This window comes from Canis lupus, chromosome 38 (genome assembly GCF_003254725.2).
Source record: "Canis lupus dingo isolate Sandy chromosome 38, ASM325472v2, whole genome shotgun sequence".
Classification (NCBI taxonomy): Eukaryota; Metazoa; Chordata; class Mammalia; order Carnivora; family Canidae; genus Canis; species Canis lupus.
Genome location: NC_064280.1, coordinates 3,126,300 through 3,150,916, shown reverse-complemented (window position 1 = coordinate 3,150,916; position 24,617 = coordinate 3,126,300). Strand labels below are relative to the sequence as shown.

The 24,617-nt window shown below is 42.7% G+C and overlaps 1 protein-coding gene and 1 long non-coding RNA gene across 13 annotated transcripts in view; one reads left to right on the top strand and one right to left on the bottom strand.

The window, feature by feature from the left end:
* Positions 1 to 24,617, bottom strand: part of SRGAP2 (SLIT-ROBO Rho GTPase activating protein 2) — a 235,254-nt gene that overhangs the window by 76,958 nt on the left and 133,679 nt on the right. For all 12 annotated transcript variants that reach the window (XM_025421058.3, XM_025421060.3, XM_025421059.3 and 9 more), the window contains exon 5: positions 1,754 to 1,816. In XM_025421058.3, coding sequence (XP_025276843.1) covers positions 1,754 to 1,816 — 63 coding nt within the window. The remainder of the gene's footprint in view (positions 1 to 1,753; positions 1,817 to 24,617) is intronic.
* Positions 1,730 to 24,507, top strand: LOC112643198 (uncharacterized). Its single transcript, XR_003125703.3, has 3 exons — positions 1,730 to 1,859; positions 21,387 to 21,525; positions 24,069 to 24,507. It is a non-coding gene; the product is annotated as an uncharacterized LOC112643198 (long non-coding RNA).

Below are 24,617 nucleotides of genomic sequence, written 5' to 3'. Positions count from 1 at the left end.
TCCTATGAGACAGTTCAGTCCTCTTCAAACCAGAGCAGCAAGTTCCATGGTTTTCCCACAAAGTATACCTTTTCACTTACTTATTTTTTAAAAATCATAGCATATTAGGAGATCTCGGACTCTGAGCAAAGTATGTAGATCCCTGGACACTCTTCTTTTGTGGCTACCTCAAGTCCTCCTGCAGAAGTGGCAACTTGGGGTTGAGCTGGTTTGGGGTTTGCTGGTTCTCCATCCTACTCCTCCTCAGAAGGAGCAAGTAGCAGAGGCCCATGATGCTTATGAGAAAATAAAAGGATTCATACAATGACTTCCTGTGTCACAGTCTATCTTGGGGAATTCTCTGCCAGGAGAAGGGACTAATAGCTCTTCCTGGTGCCTAGAAGATGCTTGAAAAATAAAATGCAGAAGCAAAGCACTGAAAAGACAAAGGGGTTTAGGAAAACCCATCTAGTCTGTAAATGGTTCACATCAGCATGCTTCTGTTTTTTTTAAAAAGCCTTAACTGCACTTGAAAGAAATGAAAACTTGGGAGTTGAATCAAAGAGTACCATCTATCTACTTGGATTCAGAGCAGAAGAATCACAGAGCAGAAATTCCAAACAAACTGAGTGTCACTGGAGACCAGTCTGATGACTACTCTACCCTATTTGCTTGCTTCATAGTTGCCATGACAAAACAGCCACACCTAGGCTTTTGGACCAAGAACATGGAATTCTCTGATTCCAAATGCCTGTGATGCATGTCACCATGGCCTGTTTTCCTATGAGGGAGGAAAGAAAGAATGGAAGGAAGGAAGGAAGGAAGGAAGGAAGGAAGGAAGGAAGGAAGGAAGGAAGGAAGGAAAGAAGTAAAAAGAAAGAAAGAAGAAACCACAGTGAATAACCAAGTAAACACAGGAAATCTATTTTGCCTCCAGAACACAATGGGGCAACCCCAGAGAATGACACAAAGGCTGGGCCAGCCCTGCAGAAGAAGGGGGCCCTGAAAGGCTTTAGCTACACAACTGGAATATTCCCCGTATGACAACACTAAGTTTCCTGGTGTGCATATGTGTTTTAATTATAATTAACAAACCCTGGCTGGAGAGGACACCACCACTACCTCCTCCTCCCAGCGCATGAAGAAACATGCACCAGCCACAGGCATCACATGCCTTAAAGCACCAGCCATTTCAAAACCGATTGTGTTTTCTTCTCCAAACCTGAAGCCTGCCTCTTTACTGAGGTTTGGCCTTTGAAAACCCCAGAGAGTTGATGCCAAGCCCTCTCTGCCTGAATTGGCCCCTTTGATCAGGTGCCTTTAAAAGGATCCTGTGCTTCCTCTAGTGTACCTGCTCTCGTCTCAAACCCACAGATCCATCCCAGAACTGATGCGAAACCTTGAACATTAAGTCCTTCCCAGCAGGCATATATGAATGGCGCAAAACAGACTGTGTTCCTTGCCATTAGGTCTGGGGTCCCTGGCTTGCAGCTAATGGGCATCAGTTGTGCTGATGAAGGCCTGGGCTGGTCTCTGGCGATTATGCCCCAATGAGGCCAGAGTTAGTCTGCACAACTGAGGAAGGAGCTTATTTTAAGAGTTTTGGCTCATTCAGTTTAAGAATGTGAAGAAAAGAAATGGGTGGAGTCACCCCCAATGGGGACCACGCACTGTTAACCTCAGCTCAGTTCTGCTGCTGATGTGACTATGGCCACAAGCTGCCAAATGCTGCTTCCCTCTGCTTGTTAAAGAGCCAGGCACCCATCTGACTTACTGAGTACAGCTCATTCAGGACCTTCATCAAATCATCTTGGAGCTGCTGGCCGACTTCTTTACTCTGCAAGGAAAGAAGAATGAAGGTTAATTGGGGAACAGAAGGAGTAAGTAGGGGGCGACAAAGGCAAGATCTGCATTGGCTCTATAACTAACACAGACTCAATTAAGGCCCATTATTTAATCCAGCAAATCAGATAACCACTCCGATCAGACCCAATTATGGTCAGATTACTCAAAGAGTTTGAATAAAATGAAATGTGCCCCTCCTATAGCCTTGCTAAGGCAACCGTGTGGAGGGCGAATGAGTGTAAGCTTCGATTTTTCGGAAGCCTACACTCCGAAGAGCAGGCCTGAAAGCCATATCCTACCTAGTGACTGTTGGGAGGTGGAGTAAGCTTTCTTGGACACTTGCACTTGAGCTTTCTTGAGAATTGTGCAAGAAAGTCAGATGCGAAATAGGATGCCATAGAAAGAAATATATAAATATCCAAGGACTTCAAAGTACCTCACTACGTAGGAACCTCCAAGCAGGAAGGAGGGATAGGTCCTACTTGATTCATTTCTACCACAAACTCCCAGGGCAGTGGAACCCCAATAATGACTGGTTTGGACATTAGCTAATGTTACTGGATTCTGATAATACATATTAAGGGGTTTCCAACAGGTTAATCTTAAGCAGTGTGGCTCTTGGGTTCTTTGTTACTACCACCCAGGGCTGGAATCTAACTACACGTACAGAATAGTTGAAATAAAGAAGCAGGAAGGAGAAAAGAGCCATGCCTTCTAAACTGAGTGTTTTTTTTGTTTTGTTTTTTTTTTGTTTTTTTTAAACTGAGTGTTTTAAGCTGAGGTCAAGAGCAGGGGATAAAACTGATTGGCATCACTGGGTCATTGAGAGAGAAAGTCCTTGTTTTATTGTCTGCCAGCTCCTTCTAGTTCTTTCCTACCAATCAGATAACAACAATGCCCTTCTAACAGAAGGTAGAGTACTACCTCTGGCATGGCTCTGCTTCCAGGCAAAGAAAGAGAGAGGTCTTGCACGTCAGAAACATAATCATTTATGATCTTGCTTTATATTCAAGATGTATGACTTTAAAACCATTTTTTTTACTACCAAAGGAATATATGTTTATTGTAATTAATAAGAAAACTGGAAAAAGAAAAAACAAAACAAAAACAAACCCCAAATGCAAGAAAACCATAGGAAACATTCAAAAAGAAAAAGTAACTTTTAATTCTTAACACTAAGAAATCAACACGTTTTTCTTGTCTTTTCTGTATGATTTTCATGAAATCAGGGTTGCATTATACACACTGTAACTTATTCACTTAAATATTTGTGAACAGTTACCTCTACATTATTCTAGAACATAATGAAAGATGATATTGATGTAGCTCCAATTCTTGGACATTCACTTTGCTTACAAATTTTTATGACAAAATATGCCGTATTACATTACTTTGTGTATCATCTATGCACACACCTTTCATCATTTTCTCCTAGAAGTCACATTGCTGAGTCAAAGACTATTCATTTATGCCATTAAACTGCCCTTGAGAAAAACTGTACCAATGAAAAATACCACCAGAAGCATATAAGCCTGTCACTTCACCTTTTTTTCTCTTGACGATTGGGTATGGCATCCTACTGTGATCTGCAGTTCTTTGTACTGAACCTGAACTTCTTTTTTTACATGTCCCTCAGTCATTTTCATGTCTCTTTAATGCTCTGCCTTTGTTTTATTATGGAATTAATTATGGGATATAACATATGTGTGACCTTCGTTGTGGGAAGGCAGGACTTTTTACACCTGGTAGTGTGGAAATGGGTAAGAGGAGCCCTGAAGGAGCAATCACAAGACTCTCCTATTCCTGGCTCCTCCACCATCAAGAAGATAACTTTGAACAACAAGATTCATCTCTCTGGGCCCCTGTTTTCTTTTCCATAAAATGAAAGTCTAACGCATTCCTAAGGCCCCTCCCTAACCTTGGCCATTCTATGATTCTTCATGATCTTTTGCCTGTCTTCTTGAGTCCATATTAGATTCAACCACCACCCAGTTCAGTGTACAGCTCGTTGGCTTCACTTCCCAAAGTAGAAGATAATGAGTAAGTTCTCCTTGGGGGCTGAGATGTTCTACAAAATGCACAGCTTCGGGGTTATCTTGTCAGTCTTAAATTTACCATTCCCAAACGTCTCTCATTCAATGCCCTTAACCACTGAAAGAGGCCACAAGAGGAAATGCCTTTTATCTAGAATCTAGCGTACCAGCCTCTCCTTCCCATCATGAGGAAAGCTGAGCTCCACTGAAGCAGCAGAGACCCAAGGAGGTGAAGTGAGGCAAAATGACTCACCAGCCAGCCCCAGAGTCAGCAACAAGGCCAGGAAGTGACCATGAGTATCACTTCCAAGCTCCCTGCCCCCCAAATGCCCTGCCCTCCCACCTCCAGGTCAACCCCGCTGCCAGCAGGCTCCAGACCTCCCTTACCACCTCCTTGTGTTTAAATGGTGGAGGTTATGGGAGAAAGCTCCCATTCCCCTACCCTGTTGCTTACCCAGGTCTTCAATAACTTAGCCGCAGGAGGAAGGGGGAGGGGAAGAGGGAGGAGAAAAAGCATAACCAATAAAAAAGCAATTAAGCCCAGGCAGATGTTTCCTTTCGTGTACCGATTAGTTGGAAAAGGACCGACTCAACTATTATCCCTGTTTATTTGAACAAGCTGCTGAAGCGATCCTGACTTACGGCTCCCTGTGGCTGAGGGCTGGGCTGGCTGGGCTGGGCACACATGGGGAGCTACCCCAGCGAAGGTGGCCCCCAAAGCCCCCAACACATGGGAACAGTTCTACCCCAAGGAGAGAGGCAGGAAATGGCCAAGGCCTCCCCTCCCTCTCCTCTCACGGATGCTAAAGGGCCACCGGTCTCTATTTCAGAGACCTTCACTGGGGGCCTCTGGGGGCCAGCGCAGCCCAGCAAGCCAGGAAGGGCTTCCGTGCTGGCCGCCCCGTGGAAGGCTTGTGGGAGCTGGGCAGCTACCAGGGGGCCCCACCCAAAGACAAAAGGGACATTTAATCCCGGGAACAACAAAATCTGATGAGGCCGAGGACATGACAATGAAGTCTGCAGGGCCTTTCCGTTCCCTGTTAAAAAAAAAAAAAACAAAAAAAACAAAAACGCAATGGGTTTCTAGGCAGGGAAGAAAAAGAGAATTTACAGAGCCGTCTTTGTGCGCTATCACACAGCCTGCATCTCTTTTCTTTACAATTTCTTGGAAGAGAATGAGTCATCTAAACATTGCAGGAAACCAAATAGAAGTTGAGGGAAAAAATTACTTTGGGCAAAGTTTTTCTCTTAAATGTTTGCATAGTAATCTTTGCCTGGAAAAAAAAAGAGGATGCCTAAATTTAGAATAGAGATGTGGCACAGTTAACAATGCTGGTTCTATGGGATAGGAAGTGGCATGGTGTCTTAGGCGGGGATCTTTTATTTTGAAACTCACTACAACCGTGTGGCCAGTGTGTTTCCCGGGGAGGAGGGCCCCCCTCTGCCTGCTGCTGGGGCGGAGCTGATCCGAGATTGCTACAGCTCCTGCCAGCTGTGCGTTTGCAAAATGGGCAGGGAATCCTCCTTTTCCAACAGAGAACAGCACTGGATGACAGAAATGAAACGCACAGCCTCATTTCCCCAAGACCATAATCTTCCAAAGCCTCCTTCCTCAAAGAAAAGATGTAGCGGTTGACATGCAAGGAAACAAGAGGCCACGTGGTCTGGGCTGCCCGACACTGGGCTGGGTACACTTCTTTGGATGGATCCATCTCCTGAGCTCGCATGGGTTTGTCTATCGGCATTGACCAAAGAACACAGATTATGAAAAGGGTCTAAAACCAGTCCTCATCAGGGAGATTACCTTTTAACTTATCCTCTAGTTATTTTGCTCAGCACTAGTGCGGTGGGTGGGCTGTTGTTTATGGGCTATCTGTACTACAAAGCCGCAGTATTTGACAGGCACAAAATTATCCCGTTTGTATGAAAGGAAAAAGAGAGGAGGCATGCCTCTGCCATGTGGTGAGAGCTAATCTCAGCGCCGTCCCAAGGCTTAGCTTGTCAGCAGGTAGAAACAGTGGGTCATTTAGTTCCCTGCCGATAAGCCTGTGCCAGCTGTTTTCCAAAAAAAGAATCTAATTTTCAAGGGCACGTATCTCCCTCCACCAGTGCTGCTCCCCCTCCACCCCCAGAGATACTTCTGAGACGAACTGTTTAAAAAATCCAGTTTTAAAATTGAATTTACATTTACAGGTTTCTGAGGAAAGGGATACGAAATCCACATGAAGCTCTGGCAGCAGGAGACGCGCCACCAGATGTACAGTGACAGTTTCAGGGGCACTCATTCACCACCTCAAAGAGGTCAAGTTTCAGGAGTTGGAGCTTTGCCTTCAATGCTTGTGGTGGGGAGGATAGGGGTACAAAGAGTGGGTGTTTGGCAGCACGGCCAGTGCTGGGGTTGGTGGACATTATGTCTGGCCTTTCCCCAACCCACCTCAGCTCTTCAAAACAAGTGGCACAGTGTGAAGTTACAGGGTTGCTGGGAGGGGGGCGGCGGTGATCCTGCAGGTCAGAGTTCAGAAATGATTTCTAGATTTTCCCCACAGCCACACCACTTCTGTATATGCAGAGGATCTCTTTCTATTCAGCATGTGCTCATTAAGATACCACGTGACGGCTTCAGGAAGGCTGTGCTCCAGTTACAACTTCATACTCTGGGGAGCCCCAGCTAGTATAAAATACAAATATACTGAATTGCAAGACTTTTATAGAGAGGTAGGCTGGGAACTGCCATGAGAGGGACACTTAAAAGTGCTTTTACCTTCAAGACAGGGTAGACCAGGATTTCAAAATGTACTTTTTAAAAACTGCAATCAATTTTCATATTATGGTGTATCTACAACAAAAGTACTCATTACGCGCAATGCATTCTATTTCCTATTCTTTTTTCTTCTATTTTTTTTTATGCTAGTCATAACTCACTAGGTTCATTTTACAACTCATTAATGAGTCATTATGCACAGGTTTAAAAAGACTGGGTATGCTGAAATTGTGGAATTAATAAAGAAAATAGTGGGTTAGGGACTAGAGCCCACCAACTAAGACAAGCATTAAATGACTCGCCCTCTAAAGGTAGCTGATGAGATGTTTGGAAGCAGGTTCAACTCTTAGATCTTGGCAAGGGGGAAATGCTGGATTTTAAGGAGTGAGCAATAGTCTGTGTGCAAATATTTATAGAATGCCTATTATGTGTCAAGCACTTGTGGTTTGACTGGGAACACAACAGTATACAAAACAGTTTAAAATTTACAAGCCACCGAGAAAGATGGACATTAATCTGGATGTCCAAGCCTATCAGAACACAGCTCTTCTGGTTTCAAAGGCCTTACTAGAATTGGAATTTCTTAAGCTAGTTTTCTATTCAAGATCAATATTTTTTTTCTACCTCAACCAAGAGGATTCTGCACTTTAACCTAACTCCAGAGCAAGTTAAATGGTGAATCTAGCTTGCCAGAAACCGAAATCTGGATTTCAAAAAATCTTGCTATTCTACAGCATATCCTTTTTCTTTGAATTTTCCTTTATAAGTGATAATAGATATTTCAGTTTATAATGACATTGTTTCAGTGACTCCCAGAGTGGGCACATTCTACTTTTAAAGAATCTCTTGAGCTTGTCAGCACCGTAAAAACAAAGCTCACCAGTAGCTCCTTCACTCAGAAGTGAACGGGTGTAGTTACGTGCTCCTGGAGACAAGAGTCATAACTTAAAAGAAAATGTCTGAAACCTGATACCGTCTGAGGCTCAAAATACCTGGCTCAGAATTCACCTTCTAACACAACTGACTTCTCAATCAGATTCTTGTTTAATGATCTGAATTACTTAGCCTAAACAACAAAACAAACAGATTATAACTTTTAAAGCACTTTCTGTCTCCCATGGTGTCAATCCCTGCTTTGTGCCTGTACAGGGGCTGCGAGGTAGTCACAGTTGTTGAGTCAATTAGATAAAATGTCTGTTTCAATTTAAACATCGTGCTTTCATGTAACGACAGAAATAAAACAACAGAGTTGCCTTTACAGCATATAGATCATTAAAAGTGGAAACTCCATCAGAAGGTGCCCACATACACAGGTTACAGTTCACAGATGAGACACAAAAGGTGAAATGACTTTTCCAGGGTCACACAGCTATTCAGCACCCAGTGGAGGCCACAAGCAGTACTGGGAGAGGGTGAAGACACACGTAGGCTCTGGACGGAGCAAGAATTGAATCCTGCTTCCACTACCTGATTGCATGACCTCGGGTAAATTATATGACTGCTCTTCGCCTTAGTTTCCACATCTGCAAAATAGGGTGATAATGAGATAATCCACGTAAAGTCCTTAAAACAGAATCTGACACCTAGGATGCTCAATAACCGTTAGGTATCATTCTATTAACACCCACTTGACTGCTCTCCCATCACACTGTGCTCCTGCTTATGTGCCCTCAAAATACATTAATGATCGTGAACTGGGGAAGGTCCCAGAAGCTAACCCCCAGGCAGGATTCCAGCTAAATCTCTGATGGAAGGGTTCTATCAACCCACAGGGAAGAACAATCTTTGCTTTTCCTTATGCCCCCTGCTGCACAATCTAATCTCCTCCTCAGTTTCAGTAAGAACCAAAGTAACAATGACTCCATTAGAAATATGCAGTTTTCCTATGGGGAGACAAAAAAAGTAGGTGTGTAGCACAAAGGAGGGAATTGGGAGTGGAAAAGAGTAGTATAGAAGGAAAATAAGGAGGATAGAATTACCTTCTATCCCTTCAGAAAGATTAAACAGAGAAAATCCTTCTCAACTGCACAACTGGGACTTCGTTCAATTGGGGTCATAAATTAAAGAAACAAAGGTAGGAGCTCCCTACTGCCTAGGTCAGAAAAGTCAAAGACTACCCATTACCAAGTTCTGGTTTAATGAAATCCAGGGGCTTTGTCCTCTAGAGCACTTGTTTCTGAAAGCCATTTCCTTAAGGCTTTTCCAGAAGTTCTGCAATGTATGAACAGTCAGACTTAATAACCACAGGAACGCTAGTGGCCCTGGGAGAAAATCCATTCTCTAGCAAGACAGTGATCTCTGTGGATTCAGCTCCTACCTTCCATGGATGCTCACCCTGCTCTGTGACAAGTCACCAGAACCTCTTGCTATGGAAACACATAATTCAGACAAGACTGAGTCCCACTGGACTGGACCAGGGCCAGGGATGGGGCTGGGGGCTGGGAAGAAGCCAAAGGCCCTCTGCTCTCCCAGGACCTTAGATGGCAGAGACTAAAACACAGTGTTGTAACAACTCGAATGTTCCTTTACGGTCGTTCTATCTCTTAGAAGGACCCATTCTAAGACTAAGAAAATAAGCTGAAAGCAAAATCCCTTAAAAGGAAAGAGATAACCAAGTATGAGGCTTCATTTTTTAAATCACTACTGTGACCCTTTTCTTGGCAAATTTCCATCTTTAGCTCTTCTGGATAATGATGTTATTAGCAGAATATAATAATGTCTTCAGGCTCTGATCTCTAGCGCCAAAGCATTTCTTGAGGTCATACTGAAGATCTCCCAGGCAGGACACGGAAGGCATAGAAATGGTGTCTAGGTAACTGTGGTGCCCTGGGTAGACCAGGACACAGGGGACAAAAGACACAAAGGCAACAGGCAACATGAGAACACAAATCTCTCAGCAACTGTAAAATGAACACTGGAGAAAAAAACAATCGATGGCTTGGAACTGGGCAAGAAGAAGGGAGGGGTGGGGAGAGCCAGAATGATAAGGTGCTTGCATGCATAGGCCCTCCCACAATAAGGAATTCCAGGAGCTGGGGGATGGGAAGAATGCCTGTGTGGCTCCCAGATGGCCGGGAAAGGCTGGAAGAGCACAAGTTAATAGAGCTCATCTGAAAGTTGGCAGCGTGAACACCGAGAGGAGGGCGGCCTGGTAGGAAGTAAAACAGTCAGCAGCACCCGTCCAGGAAATGCCTGGGGCACTGGGAAAATCGCTGATTAAATACTTTCAGAAAGAGGAACCCAGCAGCGAAGCCAATTCATTGAAGGATCCGTGTAGTTTCAGTACTTTTGGAGTTGGCTGAGAATCCCACTGCCTCGAGAGGAGAAGAGGCTCCAGGGGGCTTCAGCTGTGGGGGGACCATTTTCTTGACACTCCCAGTACCAGGGCTGAACCCAAAAAGTTGGATTAAAGTCAGTTCTAGGACACAAGTAGAGCTCTTTATTGGCAGAAGGACTAGAATGCACTTCACTGGGGCTGGGGTGGGGACCGGGGTGGGCCAATTCTGTTCAGATACCGAGGTGGCTTGTAGCCCTTTGTCTTGGTCAGCACTCTAGCACACTGCCACTCCCATCCGGCATGGTCCGAGTACACTCACAATCTACATCCTTGGAAGAGGGCACCTTTCCTCTTGCCAGTACCTCATTCCTGATGAAAAATCATTGGATTATGAGAAGGAAAATGTCCAGGGTTTGAAACTGGCAATTTCCAATCTCTGGCTCTGACTTTGCACCGAAGTGCTTTGATTTTCCTCTTTGATCAGGCTTTATAAATGCTCCAGGCACCCTTGACAAGAACGCGTAGTTGTCTGCAGTTAGGCACTGTGCCCATGTATGTTATTTAGGCAAAGTCTGTTAACTGTTTTTCAACTCTCTATATCTTTACTCAATTTTTCTAATTGTTTTAATCATTCATCAAGGCAGGAGTATTAAATCTCCCAGTGAGGTTGATGATTTGTCTGTTCCTTGTTTTAATTCTGACTTAAGTACTGTAAGGCTGTTATTAAGTATATGCTATTTCCTGGTAACTTTAATCTCCAATTATTATAAAATGTCTCCCTCTATCACTGATAATACTTTTTGAATTTTAAAATCTACTTGGTCTGATCTTATCAAATCCTCTTTTCCCTTTAAATCTTTCTATATGCTTATATTTAAGGCATGTGTCTTCTCTTAATAAGTGACATACGCTTTGGTTTTATTTAAAATCTGTTTGACAATCTACCTTTTAATTTTACATGAGTCAATTTATCCTTGTAATTATTGATACATTTATATCCACCAAACGGCTATATGCCATTCTACCTGTCTACCTGTCTCTATAGCCTCCTTTCCTCTTATTTTTTATCTTCTTTTTCTCTTCCATTTTTAAAAATTCAGTGAAATTTACTCTTTTGGCATATTCTATGTGTTTTGTGAAATCCACCATTATTAAAACACTGGATAGTTCCATCACTCACCAAAAAAAAAAAAAAAAAAAAAGCTCTCCTGCTGCCCCTCCATAGTCAAACTCTCTTCCACCCTTTACCCCTGGAAGCCACTGCTGTGTTCCAATGACCCAACAGTTTTGCCTTTACCAGAATTATTTTTACCTTCTTTGGGGCCATTTCTTATTAATTGAATTTCCTGCTCTTTTAGATTGGTACAGTGATATTTCTCTATTAGTGACCCTACCTAAATAAACTATAATATATATCCTTGACTTGCCAAAGTCTAATATAAATTAACTCTTACCACTTTTTGCACAATCCTATTAAACCAATTTCCCCACCCCTACCTAGGAATAGACTCTATCGTTGCCATTTAATTTTTTATGTGCTTAAAACCTCACATGGAATCATTATTTTTCAAATAGTCAATCATTTAGGTGTACACTATTTCTTCTCCTGTATCTCAAGGCTTCTATCTGGGATTATCTTCTTTCTGCATTAAGAATATCATTTAGTATTTCTTTTAGAGCAGGGCTGCTGGTGATAAATTCTCCAAGTTTTTTCTTGCCTGAAAAAGTCTAGTTCATCTGTATTTTAAAAGATATTTCTTTCAGCTTTTCATTCCACTGTCTCTTGTCTTCCACTACTTCTGCTGTGAACTCAGCTATCAATCTTGCTGTTATTCCTTTGAAGGTAATATGCCTTCTCTCTCTCTCTAAATCTTTTAAGGATTTAGATTCTCTCTGTCATGGTTTCCAACAATTTCCCTATAATGTGCCTACATGTTATTTTCTTTGTTTATCCTACCTGAGGTTCATAATGCATCTTCAACCGGCAACTTGAGATCTTTCTCTAGTTTGGGACTATTCGCCACCATTATCTCTTCAAATATTGTTTCCACCCATTCTCTCTATTCCCTTCTTCTGGAACTTAATGTGTATGCATGTTAGGCCCCTTCACCATATCCCATAAGTCTTCTATGCTCTTTTTTTCTATTTGCCGTCCTTTTACCTCTCTAAGCTTCAGTAGATAAATTTTTTCTGACCTACCTTTCAGTTCATTAATTCTTTATGCTTTGGCTAATTCTCTATTCTTTGACTAATCTGTTCAATCCAGACATTGAGCTCTTTATTTTACTGTATGTTTTCAGTATTAAAATTTCTGCTTCAGTCTTCCTTTTTTTTAATACAGATAAAATTCACACACCATACAGTTCATCATTTTAAAGTGCAAAATTAAAAAAGAAATAAGATGTACAATTCAGTGGTTTTTAGTATATTCACAATATACTAAAGGTTGTGCAATAACCACCGTTATCTAGTTCCATAACATTTCATCACCCCAAAAAGAAACCTCATACCTGTTAGTATGCACTCCCACCATCACCACCCACTTCCCCCAGCTCTGGGTAACCACTAATCTCCTTTCTGTCTCTGGGGGTTTGTCCACTTTGGATATTTCCTATCCATGGAATCACTTAATATGTGGCTTTTTTCACCTAGCATATTGTTTTCAAGGTCCATCTGTGCCATATCAGAATTTATTTCCTTTTTGTGGCTGAGGAATATCCCATTGAATGGATATGTTACATTTTTTTTAACACATTAATCAGCTGGTGAATATTTGGATTGTTTCTATTTGGAGGTTATTATGAATAATGCCACTATGAACATTCATGTACAAGTTTTTCTGTGAGCCTGTTTTCAATCCTCTTGGGTATACATATGTAGGAAAATGTAATTGCTGGGTCATAGGGTAACTCTACGTTTATGTTTTTGCATAAGTTTTGCTTACATTTTTGAGGAACTGCCAAATTGTTTTCACAGCATCTGCACCATTTTACAATCCCACCAGCAATGTATGAGGGTTCCAATGTCTCAACATCCTTGCCAACACTTGTTCTTTTCTTATTTTTCTTTAATTATAGCCATCCCAGTGGGTATGAAATGGTATTTCATTGTGGTTTTGATTTGCAGTTCCCTAATGATGAACAGTGTTGACCATCTTTTCATGTGCTTATTGGCCATTCGTATACCTTCTTTGGAGAAATGTCTATGCAAGCCTTTCTTGTTTTGCAAAATTGGGTTGTCTTCTTGTTACGGAGTTGTAAGAATTTCTTATGTATTCTGAATACTAGATCCTTATCAGATATATGATTTGAAAATATTTTCTCTGAGTCTACAGGTTATCTTTTTAATCCTTTTGATAATGTCTTTTGAAGCACAGAAGTTTATAATTTTGATGAAGTTCAATTTATGTATCTTTTTCTATTATTGCTCGTGTTTGGTGCCATATCTAAGAAAAGTTACCTAACCCACCAAAGTCACTAAGATTTATGCCTGTTTTCTGCTTTGGTGTCATATCTAAGAAATACTACCTAATCCAAGGTCAAAGATTTATTCCTGTTTTCTTCCAATAGTTTAAGCTCTTATGTGTACTTGTTTCATCCATTTTAAGTTGTTTCTTCCTTTTTTTTTTTTAAGATTTTATTTATTTATTCATGAAAGACACACACAGAGAGAGAGAGAGGCACAGACACAGGCAAAGGGAGAAGCAGGCTCCATGCAGGGAGCCTGACGTGGGACTTGGTCACAGGTCTCCAGGATCACGCCCTGGGCTGAAGGCGGCGCTAAACCACTGAGCCACCAGGGCTACCCAGTTTCTTCTTTATAATATCCAATTTTTTGTTATTATTTTATTTCATAACTGTATTAAAGAGAGTTAAAGTTTGTCTGATAACCATTATATGGATCTCCTGTGGGTATGTTGTTTTTCTTACAAGCACGACTCACACAGAATGATGAGTGGGAACTATTAGGCCTAAGATGATAGTATCTTCCACTAGAGAGGATTTAAATTTGCTTCTAGCCACTACTATCCTAGATCACCTTAATCCAATTAGAGATTATGATAATTTGAAGCCAGGCTTCATTCCTGTGAGACTGCTAAAGTCTATTTCTGGTTCATCCTTCCTTCTAAGCTGTATCCCTCTGGGGTCCTAAAAGCCTGGAGAAGTTTACCAGGGCTCCCCCTCCTTGGCCTTGTATTCCAGTTTTTGTCCTGTTAGCCCCACAAGGCTACTAAAAGCTCTGCTTGGCTTCTTGGCTCTCAGTGATTTTTTTCTAGAATAGTAGATGCCTCCTGGGGAAAAACAGCTCCAAAGGAGCAGAAGGTTGGTCTACATTACCTAAGCTGCCTTTTCTAGAAGTTCAACCCAAAGTCTAAACTTTGAGGACATAGATTATTTTATGTTTATGTGTAGCCCTCACCAGGTCCAGTGCAATACTGGATACCTAACAAGTAATGAAATATGCTTTGTATAAAAGAGTGAATGGGTAGGGGTGAAAGTGAAGGCTTACCACATTTATGTTTTAAAGTTATTCATTTCCCAGGACATGGTGACCAAAATATTCTGGTAAAATAAAAAAGAAGCAAATCTGAGGTTTTAAATACAGTTCCTCATTACTTCCTTAGGGGCTTTTCAAAAACCACAGTCCATCAAAGGGCAGGAGGGGGCTGAATCTACCTCACATAAAAGGAATCTATGAAATTAGCTGTAGTGATTCAGAATCCAGATTCAAATCTCAGGCATTCTCTGGTGACTCAGAGTCCACAAAATGGAGGAACTTCACATGACGTTCTAAAAATGAAGACATACAATGGACCATTTGGGGATCCAAGGATGGTTTGGCCATCTAGTTCCTGGGACATAAGAGAAGATGTCAGCTTCCCCAGCTATCCCAAATTCCTTAGCACCAAACTGGCCTTTTCTATGTGACACCAGCATAAAATCAGCTAGAAGTAATCATCGACTTCTCATCCTCTCTCCAAGAAGTGGCCATGAGCTGTTGACTTCTCCTTCACGACATGTCTGACATCTGTCCTCTTTTCATCCCTCCTGGCACCACTAGCAGGCTGCAGGCCTTCATTCCCTTGCCCCCAGATTAGAGGCCCCATCTTTCTGAACAACAGCTCCATGACATCATTCTCCTAGCAATAAACCTTCCACGGTTCCCAAATGCTCTCCAGAGAATCAAGTTTAAACTCCTTGGTTGGGCATTAGGGGCTCTTTTCAGCTTTGTTTCAACTACTCGCCTCATAAATACTCTGATTCAGCCAAACTACTGTACCCACCACCCTCTGAAGAGTCCCCACTCATTCCTGTGCTCTTTCGTCCCGGAGCCAGTCACTTCTATGTGGAAAGGCCCTTCCACCCTGTTCCCCCAACACTCGCAAATACCTTCCTTTTCCAGGTCTAATTATGAAATCATTTTCATTCACTAAAAACCCAGCCCAAATGTCACTTCTCTGCATTCTGTATGGAAAGGATATAGGACCACACCTGTCATAGGGTAAATCTTCAATACATATTTTTTTAAAAAGCGAGTGCTGGAGCGCCTGGGTGGCTCAGTGGTTGTGTCTCAGTGTCTGCTTCAGTGGTTGTGGCTAGGGTCTGCCTTTGGCTCAGGTCATGATCCTGGGGTCCTGGGATCAAGTCCTGCATCAGGCTCCCTGTAGGGAGCCTGCTTCTCCCTCTGCCTATGCCTCTGCCTCTCTCTGTGTCTCTCATGAATAAATAAATAAAAAATTGAAAAAAAAAGGTGAGTGTCTGTGGTTGCAGGGGAGGAAGGATGTAATTTTCAATCAACAACGATATGGAAGTAAATCCCAACTTTCTTTTTTCAATTAAATTGTGCCCTACCTTACACTATATATAAAAACTGGCTTCATGGGGATGGCTTTAGACCACAGTGTGAAAGATAAAACTATGACTTTTAGAAGATAATGCAATGGAATATCTTCAAGACCTCAGGATAGAAAAGGCTTTCTTCGACATGATAGAAAAAACACTAACCATAAAAGAAAATGGGTGCAACCACACTGAAATTAGGAGCTTTTACTAGTCAATAGAAAATACTAAAAAAAAAAAAAAAAAAAGGTCACAGTGTAGGAGAATATATGTCTAATAGATATAATCAGTAAAATGACTAATATTCAGGATAGGTAGTTCACGAGAGAATATATCTACATGGTCAGTAAAAATATGGAAAGGACCTCTGACTCATTAGTAATCACAAAAATGCAAACTAAAACCAATATGACAATAGCTAACATTAAAACAGGTCAAAACAAAATGAGAGCTAAAATTAAAAATTTTATCATACTAAACGTTGGCAAGAATGTAGAAAAATGAACTCTCATACATTGTTGGTGGGGGTGAAAATGACTAGTAACATTTTGGAAAATACTTTAGCATTACATAGTAAAGAAGGAGATATGTGTATTTTTTCACCCAGCAATTCCACTACTAGGCATTTCCCCTAGAAATCTGGTCATGTGTACATGGATATGCACATATGAGAATGTTCACAGGGGCATAGTTTGCATTAGTCCCACATCAAAACAACCCAAATGCCCACTGATAACAAAATGAGCATTGATAAGTAAATTGTGGTGAATTCATAAATGGGGCTCTATAGCGATGGAACTCACAGACCATGGCAAACAAAAGAAGCAAGATGCAAAATTAAACTACACTGTGTAGAGGTGAATAACTAAAAGATGTAATTTAAGAAAAGAAAGGGAGTGGCGCCCAGATGGCTCAGTTGGTTGAGGGGCCACCTCTTGATTTCGGCTCAGGTCATGATCTTGGGGTTCTAGGACTAAGTCCCCTGAGTTGGGCTCTGTGCTCAGTGGGGAGGCTGCTTGAGGATTCTCCCTCTCTCTCTGCCCCCCTTACTCTACTCACACTCGCTTTCTCCCTCCCCCCCCCAAATAAATAAATAAATCTTGGGGGGGGGTGGAAAGCACAAAAAGGCAAGGGAATAATTATCACAAAATTAGGACAGCGGAGGAAACAGAGTTGTGACTACAAGGAACACAGCAGGGACTTCTGAGGTGCTGATAAGGTTCTCAGTACCTTCTTGTGTGGCTAGTTACTTGTGTGCTTGCTTTAGAGTCACTCATTTATTGTACACAGATATTTTACACACTTTTCAAGTTTTAAAAACTGAAAAAAAGAAAGTTGCATGATGGATGAGTGATATCTATCATAAATGCGGAAAGAGGGTTTTTGCTGGTTGACACTGGTTCACAGGTCATGAACAACCACACTGGACATAAGCTCTCCCTCTAACACCTGTACTCTATTCTCTGGCAATTATTATCGTGGAACACTATCTCTTATTTACAGGACATGTATCATATCTACATGATCTTGATTAGAGCTATTTATGCAAATGTCTTCTCCCCTTTCAATTATAACATAAGCTTCTGAAGGACCTGGACTACATCTCTACAACCAGTAATTAATAAATTTTTTTTTAATTTTTATTTATTTATGATAGTCACAGAGAGAGAGAGAGGCACAGAGACACAGGCAGAGGGAGAAGCAGGCTCCATGCACAGGGAGCCCGATGTGGGATTCGATCCCGGGTCTCCAGGATCGCGCCCTGGGCCAAAGGCAGGCGCCAAACCACTGCGCCACCCAGGGATCCCAGTAATTAATAAAAATAATAACTGTCGCTTACATTTACCTGATGGCTTATTGTGCACTAGTCATTTATAGGCATAATCCTATTTAATCTTAGTAATAACTCAAGCTATTATTCTCTCTATTTTGTGGATGCTCCAGCTTAGAGAGGTAAAGCAATCTGTCCATAGGAACAGCTATTAAGTGCAAGAGTTAGGGGTGCCTGGGTTAAGCATCAGACTCTTGACTTCAGCTTGGGTTGTGATCTCAGGGTCATGAGATTGAGCCCTGCATTGGGCTCCCTGCTCAGTGCAGACTCTGCTTGAGATTCTTTTTGCCCTTCCCACTCATGCTCTCTCTCTCTCTCAAATAAATAAATAAATCTTTAAAAAAAAATTACAAGAGTTAGAATTCGAACTCGGAATATTCCTAGTCTGTCACATTTGTAGCCTCTTCCTCTAGTCCAAGGCCTTCCATGCAGGAAGCCCCCAATAATTATTTCTTGGGCGGAAACGAGAGAATGAAAGGCCAACAACTTTCACAGCAAGAAAGAGAGGCAGAATACAAAACAATAGTCTCGATGAATCAGTTTTCAAATCCTCAGGTCTATACTGCTGTAAAGGCGAGGATTCCATCTATTGAAAAGAGAATCATGTATACAGAGCTGTAGAAACGAGCTGCTAGGATATTCTGGTGAGAGGGAGTGAATCCAAAACTTAATTAGCTCTTAAATCCATTTTGCTGTATTTGGATGGTTGGCAGTTCAAAGGGCAAATGGCAAACGCATGTCTCATGTCTCACGGTGCAGATGAAAGGGAGCCAGAGGTTACCGACCACTGCTTCACCACTGACGTGGTGGCCAGGGTGGAAGCCTTCAACAGTCTGTCTGTTCTTCACTTTGGTCTTGGGACTTCAGGATGAATGGGATGAGGACAGTGGTAAATGACAAGAGTGAGCACTGTTCTAGGGGGCACTGTCCTACGAGAGTTCAGGCACCAATCTTCTTGGGGAGCCCCAAGGAAGGCAGTGGAAATAGGCATAAAGCAAAGCGTGCTTTCAGGAGTTCCCTTAGTGCCTAGTGGAGAAGTGAGAAGCAGAGGGAAGGGAAAGGAAGGCATTTTTTGATCCAAACCAATAACAAGAAGCACGATCAAAGCATCGCTTGCCATTTGTTATCGAAAAAAAAGCAACAGCAGGCCTTCCTGCATTCCTGCCTTTCTATGCTGGGCTGCCCTCTCCACTTGGGGATGGAGAGTGTGGCTGTAGGCTGGCCTCTCCCCCTGATTATCCCCAGCCCCCAACTCCTGGGGACAATTGAGCTGTGTCTCTGGCATGTGTGGAACTGCAGGTCATGGCCATATTTAACGAGAACATTCATTCTCCACAGGCACTACGGGGCTCCTCAAAACGCCCTTTGTGTCACTGTGCCTTTCTCTCCACGGCACACACACCCCCCCCACACACACACATACTAATTTAATCAAGATGTCCTAGCTCGTAGATGGTGGACTCATCAGTTCCGCATTCTTCGCGGCAGTAGGGCTTTGAAGCAAAATATGTAGGGCCGAAGACAGCAGGTTGAGGAGATGGGGTCAGGTCTCCAAGCCAGGGCATGTCAACTTTTTGTGCAAACCCAATGCATAAAGGGTACACTAAGTTTGTGATATATTCTTACCGTTTTTCTTTAAATATTCTGAAAAGGCTGAGAAATGTTTTCCTAGGCAAGTGCACAAACATTCAGAAGCAAAGGAGGAGAAAAGCAAAGAAAAAGAGAGAAAAGAAAAAGAAAAAAATTTATTCAACAGCCCTAAGTCAGGGCTGTTTCTAGAATATAGAACTAGAAGAGAGCTTGATATCACAATTATGCCTGCTCTTTCTGTCCAATCTCCCTTCCACTCACCATGATTTTTAAAATCTGAAAACTTTGTCCTATCTGAGAACCAGATTTTAATGCAGATTTGCTTCTCTGACCACAGCCAATCTCCAGAGAATCTCAAAATTGTGGTAGGGAGTTAAAGCAATAAGAAAAATAAACAAAGAAACCATCTGGAAGCTGGGTCCCCACCCAGGTTACCTGATTCCCAGTCTCATTCTTTCCCTATGCTGTGGTGTCTCCCAAAGAGAGCCTCACTGCTCATTGCCACTTTCTGAGTTGATTTGCAAATGCCCAGCTGAACCTCTGATACCCAAGTCTTGTGGTCTAGGAGTCAAATCTATTCAAGGAAGGCATGAGGCAGGGGATCTCAGGCAACCTAGCTGAGAACTGATTAGAACACATGTTGAAATTTCTCTTGTCAACCACAGATCCATTTTGCCATGACCTCCTGCCTAGGACATCTAACCCATTCCCTCCATTATCTGCTTGCCAGTTTAATCAGCTCCTATCACTGTGGACAGAAATGTAGTCAAAGAGCTATTGTTTCATGACCCATAAGGGGGTTTGCAGAAACCTAGCAAGCAGGACTCCAGACTACAAGAGGAGTGTATCCTTCATAGCTTTTGGAGCAAAAAGAATCTTGTGCTCTCTTCCTGTCTGGCTCAAGTAGGCAACTGGCCTGGGGTCAGGACAACCCTGAATGCTTAGGCTAATCCCAGGGTTCTTGTGTAATTTTACAAACCCAAGTAAGCTCCTAGTCAAAAAACTGAAAGCTTTCAGCTCCCTTGCAAAGCTGTCCTCAAAAAGTTCACCACCCCCTAGCAAAGAAGCATCTTTCCTCTGCAGCTTCTTAAGGTAATAACTGGCTCTCTGCCCTGTTCCCCTCCCTCTTTTGGCTAACCTGCCCAAATTTTCTCTTTTCTGGAAAAGCCGATTAAAAAAAAAAAAAAAAAAAGTTTCCCTGATCCTGTCAAATCCTGAGACTACGGCCTACGGCTGTAGGTTTTGCATGAGGGCAGAGAACAGTTAATCAGTACTTGCTAAAATGAACTGAATCAGCAGGGAGCAGCACCATGATGCCTTATTTCATCCAGGTCAAAGCTGCACAAGGTGTGAGTCTGGGACCTGGCCTAACTGAGATACCGGATTACATCTCGAGGCCAGGAACATACAGCTGGAAGACTCTTTGTCTGCAATGGGAAGGCCTGGTTTCCTACCTAAGAGACATCTGATCCGGAGAGCCAGAGGCTAGCTTTCCTCCAGGGCTGGTGGGAGAATGAGGCAGAACTCAGCGTAGCCCCGAGCTATGTGGTGTCAGGCCAGAGGCAACAGGCTGACATCAGGTCCTTACATCTAACCTGGGGAGGAAACCCATCCTGTGTGTCAGAAATCATCTGCTCTGATTACAACACCCTTTTTCATCTTCCTGGCCCAGGAGAGGATATGCACTGATAACTTTAATAATGCCAGCAGGTACAATTAATTTCCTTTCCTGCTCTTCATATACTGTTATGTGAAGGGGACTGGAAGGACAAAATTAAACCCCACTGGGGCAGCAGCCTGAAGCCCTGAAACAGGCAGACTGCTCAGAACTCGGCATGGCCAACCTCGCCCTGTGTTTCAGCACAGGGACCAATGCTAACCCTCATAGTGCTTGAGAGACCTCTGTGGCCTTGAGGGCAAGGCTAATTCTTTTGTGGTTGGGTAACAGTGACTACAGAATTAAATTAAATTAAATTTAAAAGCCCAGGCAGGATTTGATTGGAGTCTAACGGACATAGTAATTAAGCAAGATTTAATCAAAGTGATACGGACATATTTTATGCTGTTTCAAAGAGGAATATCTATTTTATTGGGTAATGTGTTCTGCATCTAATATATCCCTAATGCAAAGTTTTTTATGACTCTATGAAGGGTTTTCTGAACTAAAAACTTGCTAAAATCAACGGGAAAAGGATTTCTTGACTTATGCAACATTTCTCATCCAAAACAGTTCCATAGCCTTTGCCATCGTCATCCTCACACCATTTCTAGGAGAATAAGCCGGCAAAAAGGATGCTTTCTCATTCCATTTGCAAACGGGCCCACAGAGGTCTGGGAAGGCCAAATTCTTGAATAAGGCTCACAAGAAGGTAACACTAGAGTTGGAAGAGATCTTTTGTTTGAACTCCCTATTTCAGCCTCATACTGTTGTATTCCTTCTCCCCATTAGTGGAAAGGATAAGAAAAATGCCTAAAATTGGGATGTCTGGGTGGCTCAGTGGTTGAGCATCTGCCTTCAGCTCAGCGTGTGATCCTGGGGTCCTGGGATCAAGTCCCACATCAGGGTCCCTGCATGAAGCCTGCTTCTCCCTCTGCCTATGTCTCTGCCTCTCTCTTTGTCATAAATAAATAAATAAATAAATAAATAAATAAATAAATCTGAAAGAAAGAAAGAAAAGAAAGAAAAGAAAGAAAGAAAGAAAGATGCCTAAAAGCTCCCCTGAGGATACCACAGTTCCCTAAGGTTCATTCCAAAACCCAAGCCCAGTGGCATCTGCTCAGATCCCTTCCTTCCTCACTGCTTCCAAGTACCCACCACAGAGAGGCCTCTTCTCACATCGGTTCTATGAACCATGTTACTCATTTTCTTTGGCTTATTTAATTTGCTTATCTCTCCTCAGTTCTTTCACTAGGCCTCTTCACTTCCAGGGCTCAGCTATCAGTTTAATACATGGTCAATGTTCAGATCTCCTTTCCAACTGTAATCCTCACTACACGTTTGCTGTGCCATGTGTGACTCTGAGCTGAGGAAGACTGGGGTCATTTCCTGGAGACAGCACTGGCCAGAGGTTAGCAGACCTGGTCGCCTTGCCCCCAGCTCTGCTACTACTAGCCAGGGTGACCTAACGCAAGTCACTGCTAGCTGGCACTTCAATTCTTCACTAATCGCAGGGCAGGACTAGAATCAGAGGCTCTTTCACATACTTTCCCCAATAAATGGCAAACTCCAACTTCTGATGGCTCAGATCAAAATGCCTGCAGTCATCTCTGACACTTCTTTTTATCACAGGCACATTCAATTCAGCACAATCCTTCTGGCTCCATCTTCAGAACAAATCCCAGAATCTGACCACTTGTCACAATCACCATGCCCACCACTCTGTTCCAATCCGCCATCATCTCCTGCCTGAGTTTACAGAAGCCTCCTGAATTGCTCTTCTATTCTGCACTCACCTTGTTCCTCCTTCAGTCTTAACACAGAAGCCAGAATAATCCTACTGAAACAGGAATCAGATTATATCATTCCTTTTTGTTCCAAATCCTCACGTGCCTCTCTAGTGGCCTCCAAGGCCCTTCCTGACGCAGCCTGTCTCCATCCCCCAACCATGTCTACCGCTCTGCCTCCTCCTTCCTATGCACAAGGCCTGGCTGCTTCTCTGCACACTCCCATTGCAGGGCCTTAGACATGCTGTCTCCTCTGCCCGAAAGACCCTCCTCAGAGGCAAAAGCCCTAACTGCCTTTAAGAAGCGATTCAAATGCCGATTTATCAGTAAGGCCTTCCCTGACCACCCTCCATAAAATACCAATAGCCCCAGCACAGCCATATTCCTTGCCCTGCTTTATTATATCATTACCTAGCATCTTATACATTCACAAGTTCATCTGTATATTGTGTTTTTCTCCTACTAGAGCATAGGCAGCCAGACACTTTTCCTGTTGTTATCTGCTGTATTACAGTGCCTACCACTGTGTCTGGAACACAGGAGGCACACTGTAAATATTTGTTGAATGACTCAATGAACTGTGATTCCTTTCTAGCATTTACCTCCTCCCACCTCATGTCAGGTCACTCATACTCCCATCTATAATTTCTTTGCTGTGTCTTTTTGTAAGTCCTGTCCTTTCAGTTCCCACTGCCATGATCCAAGAACTGGCTTCTATTATCCCCCTGAGTTACTGTAGTAGGCTCCCAGATAGTTTCTTCCATCCTAAAGCCACCAATATCACTGCAGATCATGGCTTTCAGTATTTCATTGTCCTACTTAAAATGAACAATGGCTTTCTTTGACCTGTGGCTGGGATGCCTAGAGTTGGCCTTCAAAGAGCTCAGGGTCTAAGCTCATCTCACCTACTTCTCTCGCTGCTGGCCAACAGGAAGCTTCTGCTGCTATATTACAGGGAACAACATCTCTAATAGGGGCAAAGAGGTAGGAGAGGAAGTCAGCACCAGATAATATGGAAATATTCAAAAGATATTTCTGTAAGATAAGAAACAGATGAATAATTAAGACTCCTGGCAGCAGGTGATTAAAAGAACATCGGCCCAACTCTTTCCCTTCTAAGAAGCTTGCCTGATCACCTCTCATGAATCTGTTCCTTTTCCAAGCTCCTACAGACAACTCGTTATCTGCACCACTCCTTAAATGGATGTCTTAAGTTATAACCTGCTTTGAGAGCCTCTGGCCGCCCATCCAGCTGAAATACACACACACACACACACACACACACACACACACACACTCCAAGATCTTGAACCATGTTTTAATTTTGCCTTGCAGTATGTTTAGAGCGGCAAGCTGAATATTGAGCAATTACAGGCAATTAAATAGTAGTGATTAAATTGAACTGAATGAACTGGTAGTGGTACTTGTGCTTTTGGATTTAAATAAAGCAATGTTCTTTTCTTTTAAGGTCCCTGAAAGAAGAGTCAGGTGGGCTATGTCATTTTCCTGCCTGAGACCTCAAAGACTCAGAAAGGCCACTGACTCAGAGAAAGCGCAAAAAGAGAAGGCTTTTTTTCTACTCTCCACCCTCAAAATGAACATCAAAAGGAAAACAAGGTCATGGGAAGAGGCAAGGCAGGAAGAGATGCGATGCTTATGTGGGCAGAAGGCTTGGATTATCTTGGCTTTGGAGAGGAGATGATTAAAGCTACAGAATGGGTCTCCCAGTTCGCCCTCTTTCTTTCCTCTCTACCCTGTATGAGAGCACACCGAGGAAAAAGATTAGCTTAGAGAAGCAAAGACCACCCTAGCAGGGAGAAGGCACAGGGGCATACTCTCCTCTGAGAAGAACCGAGCTCCACAGAGCACTTTCTTTTCTTTTCCTTGACTTTAATCGAGGAATAATTGGCAAATAGGGGTGGACACATTGAAAGTGTACAACATACACTTGATATACATACACATTGTGGAATGATTGCCAAGATCAAAATAAGTAACACATCTATCACCTCCCATC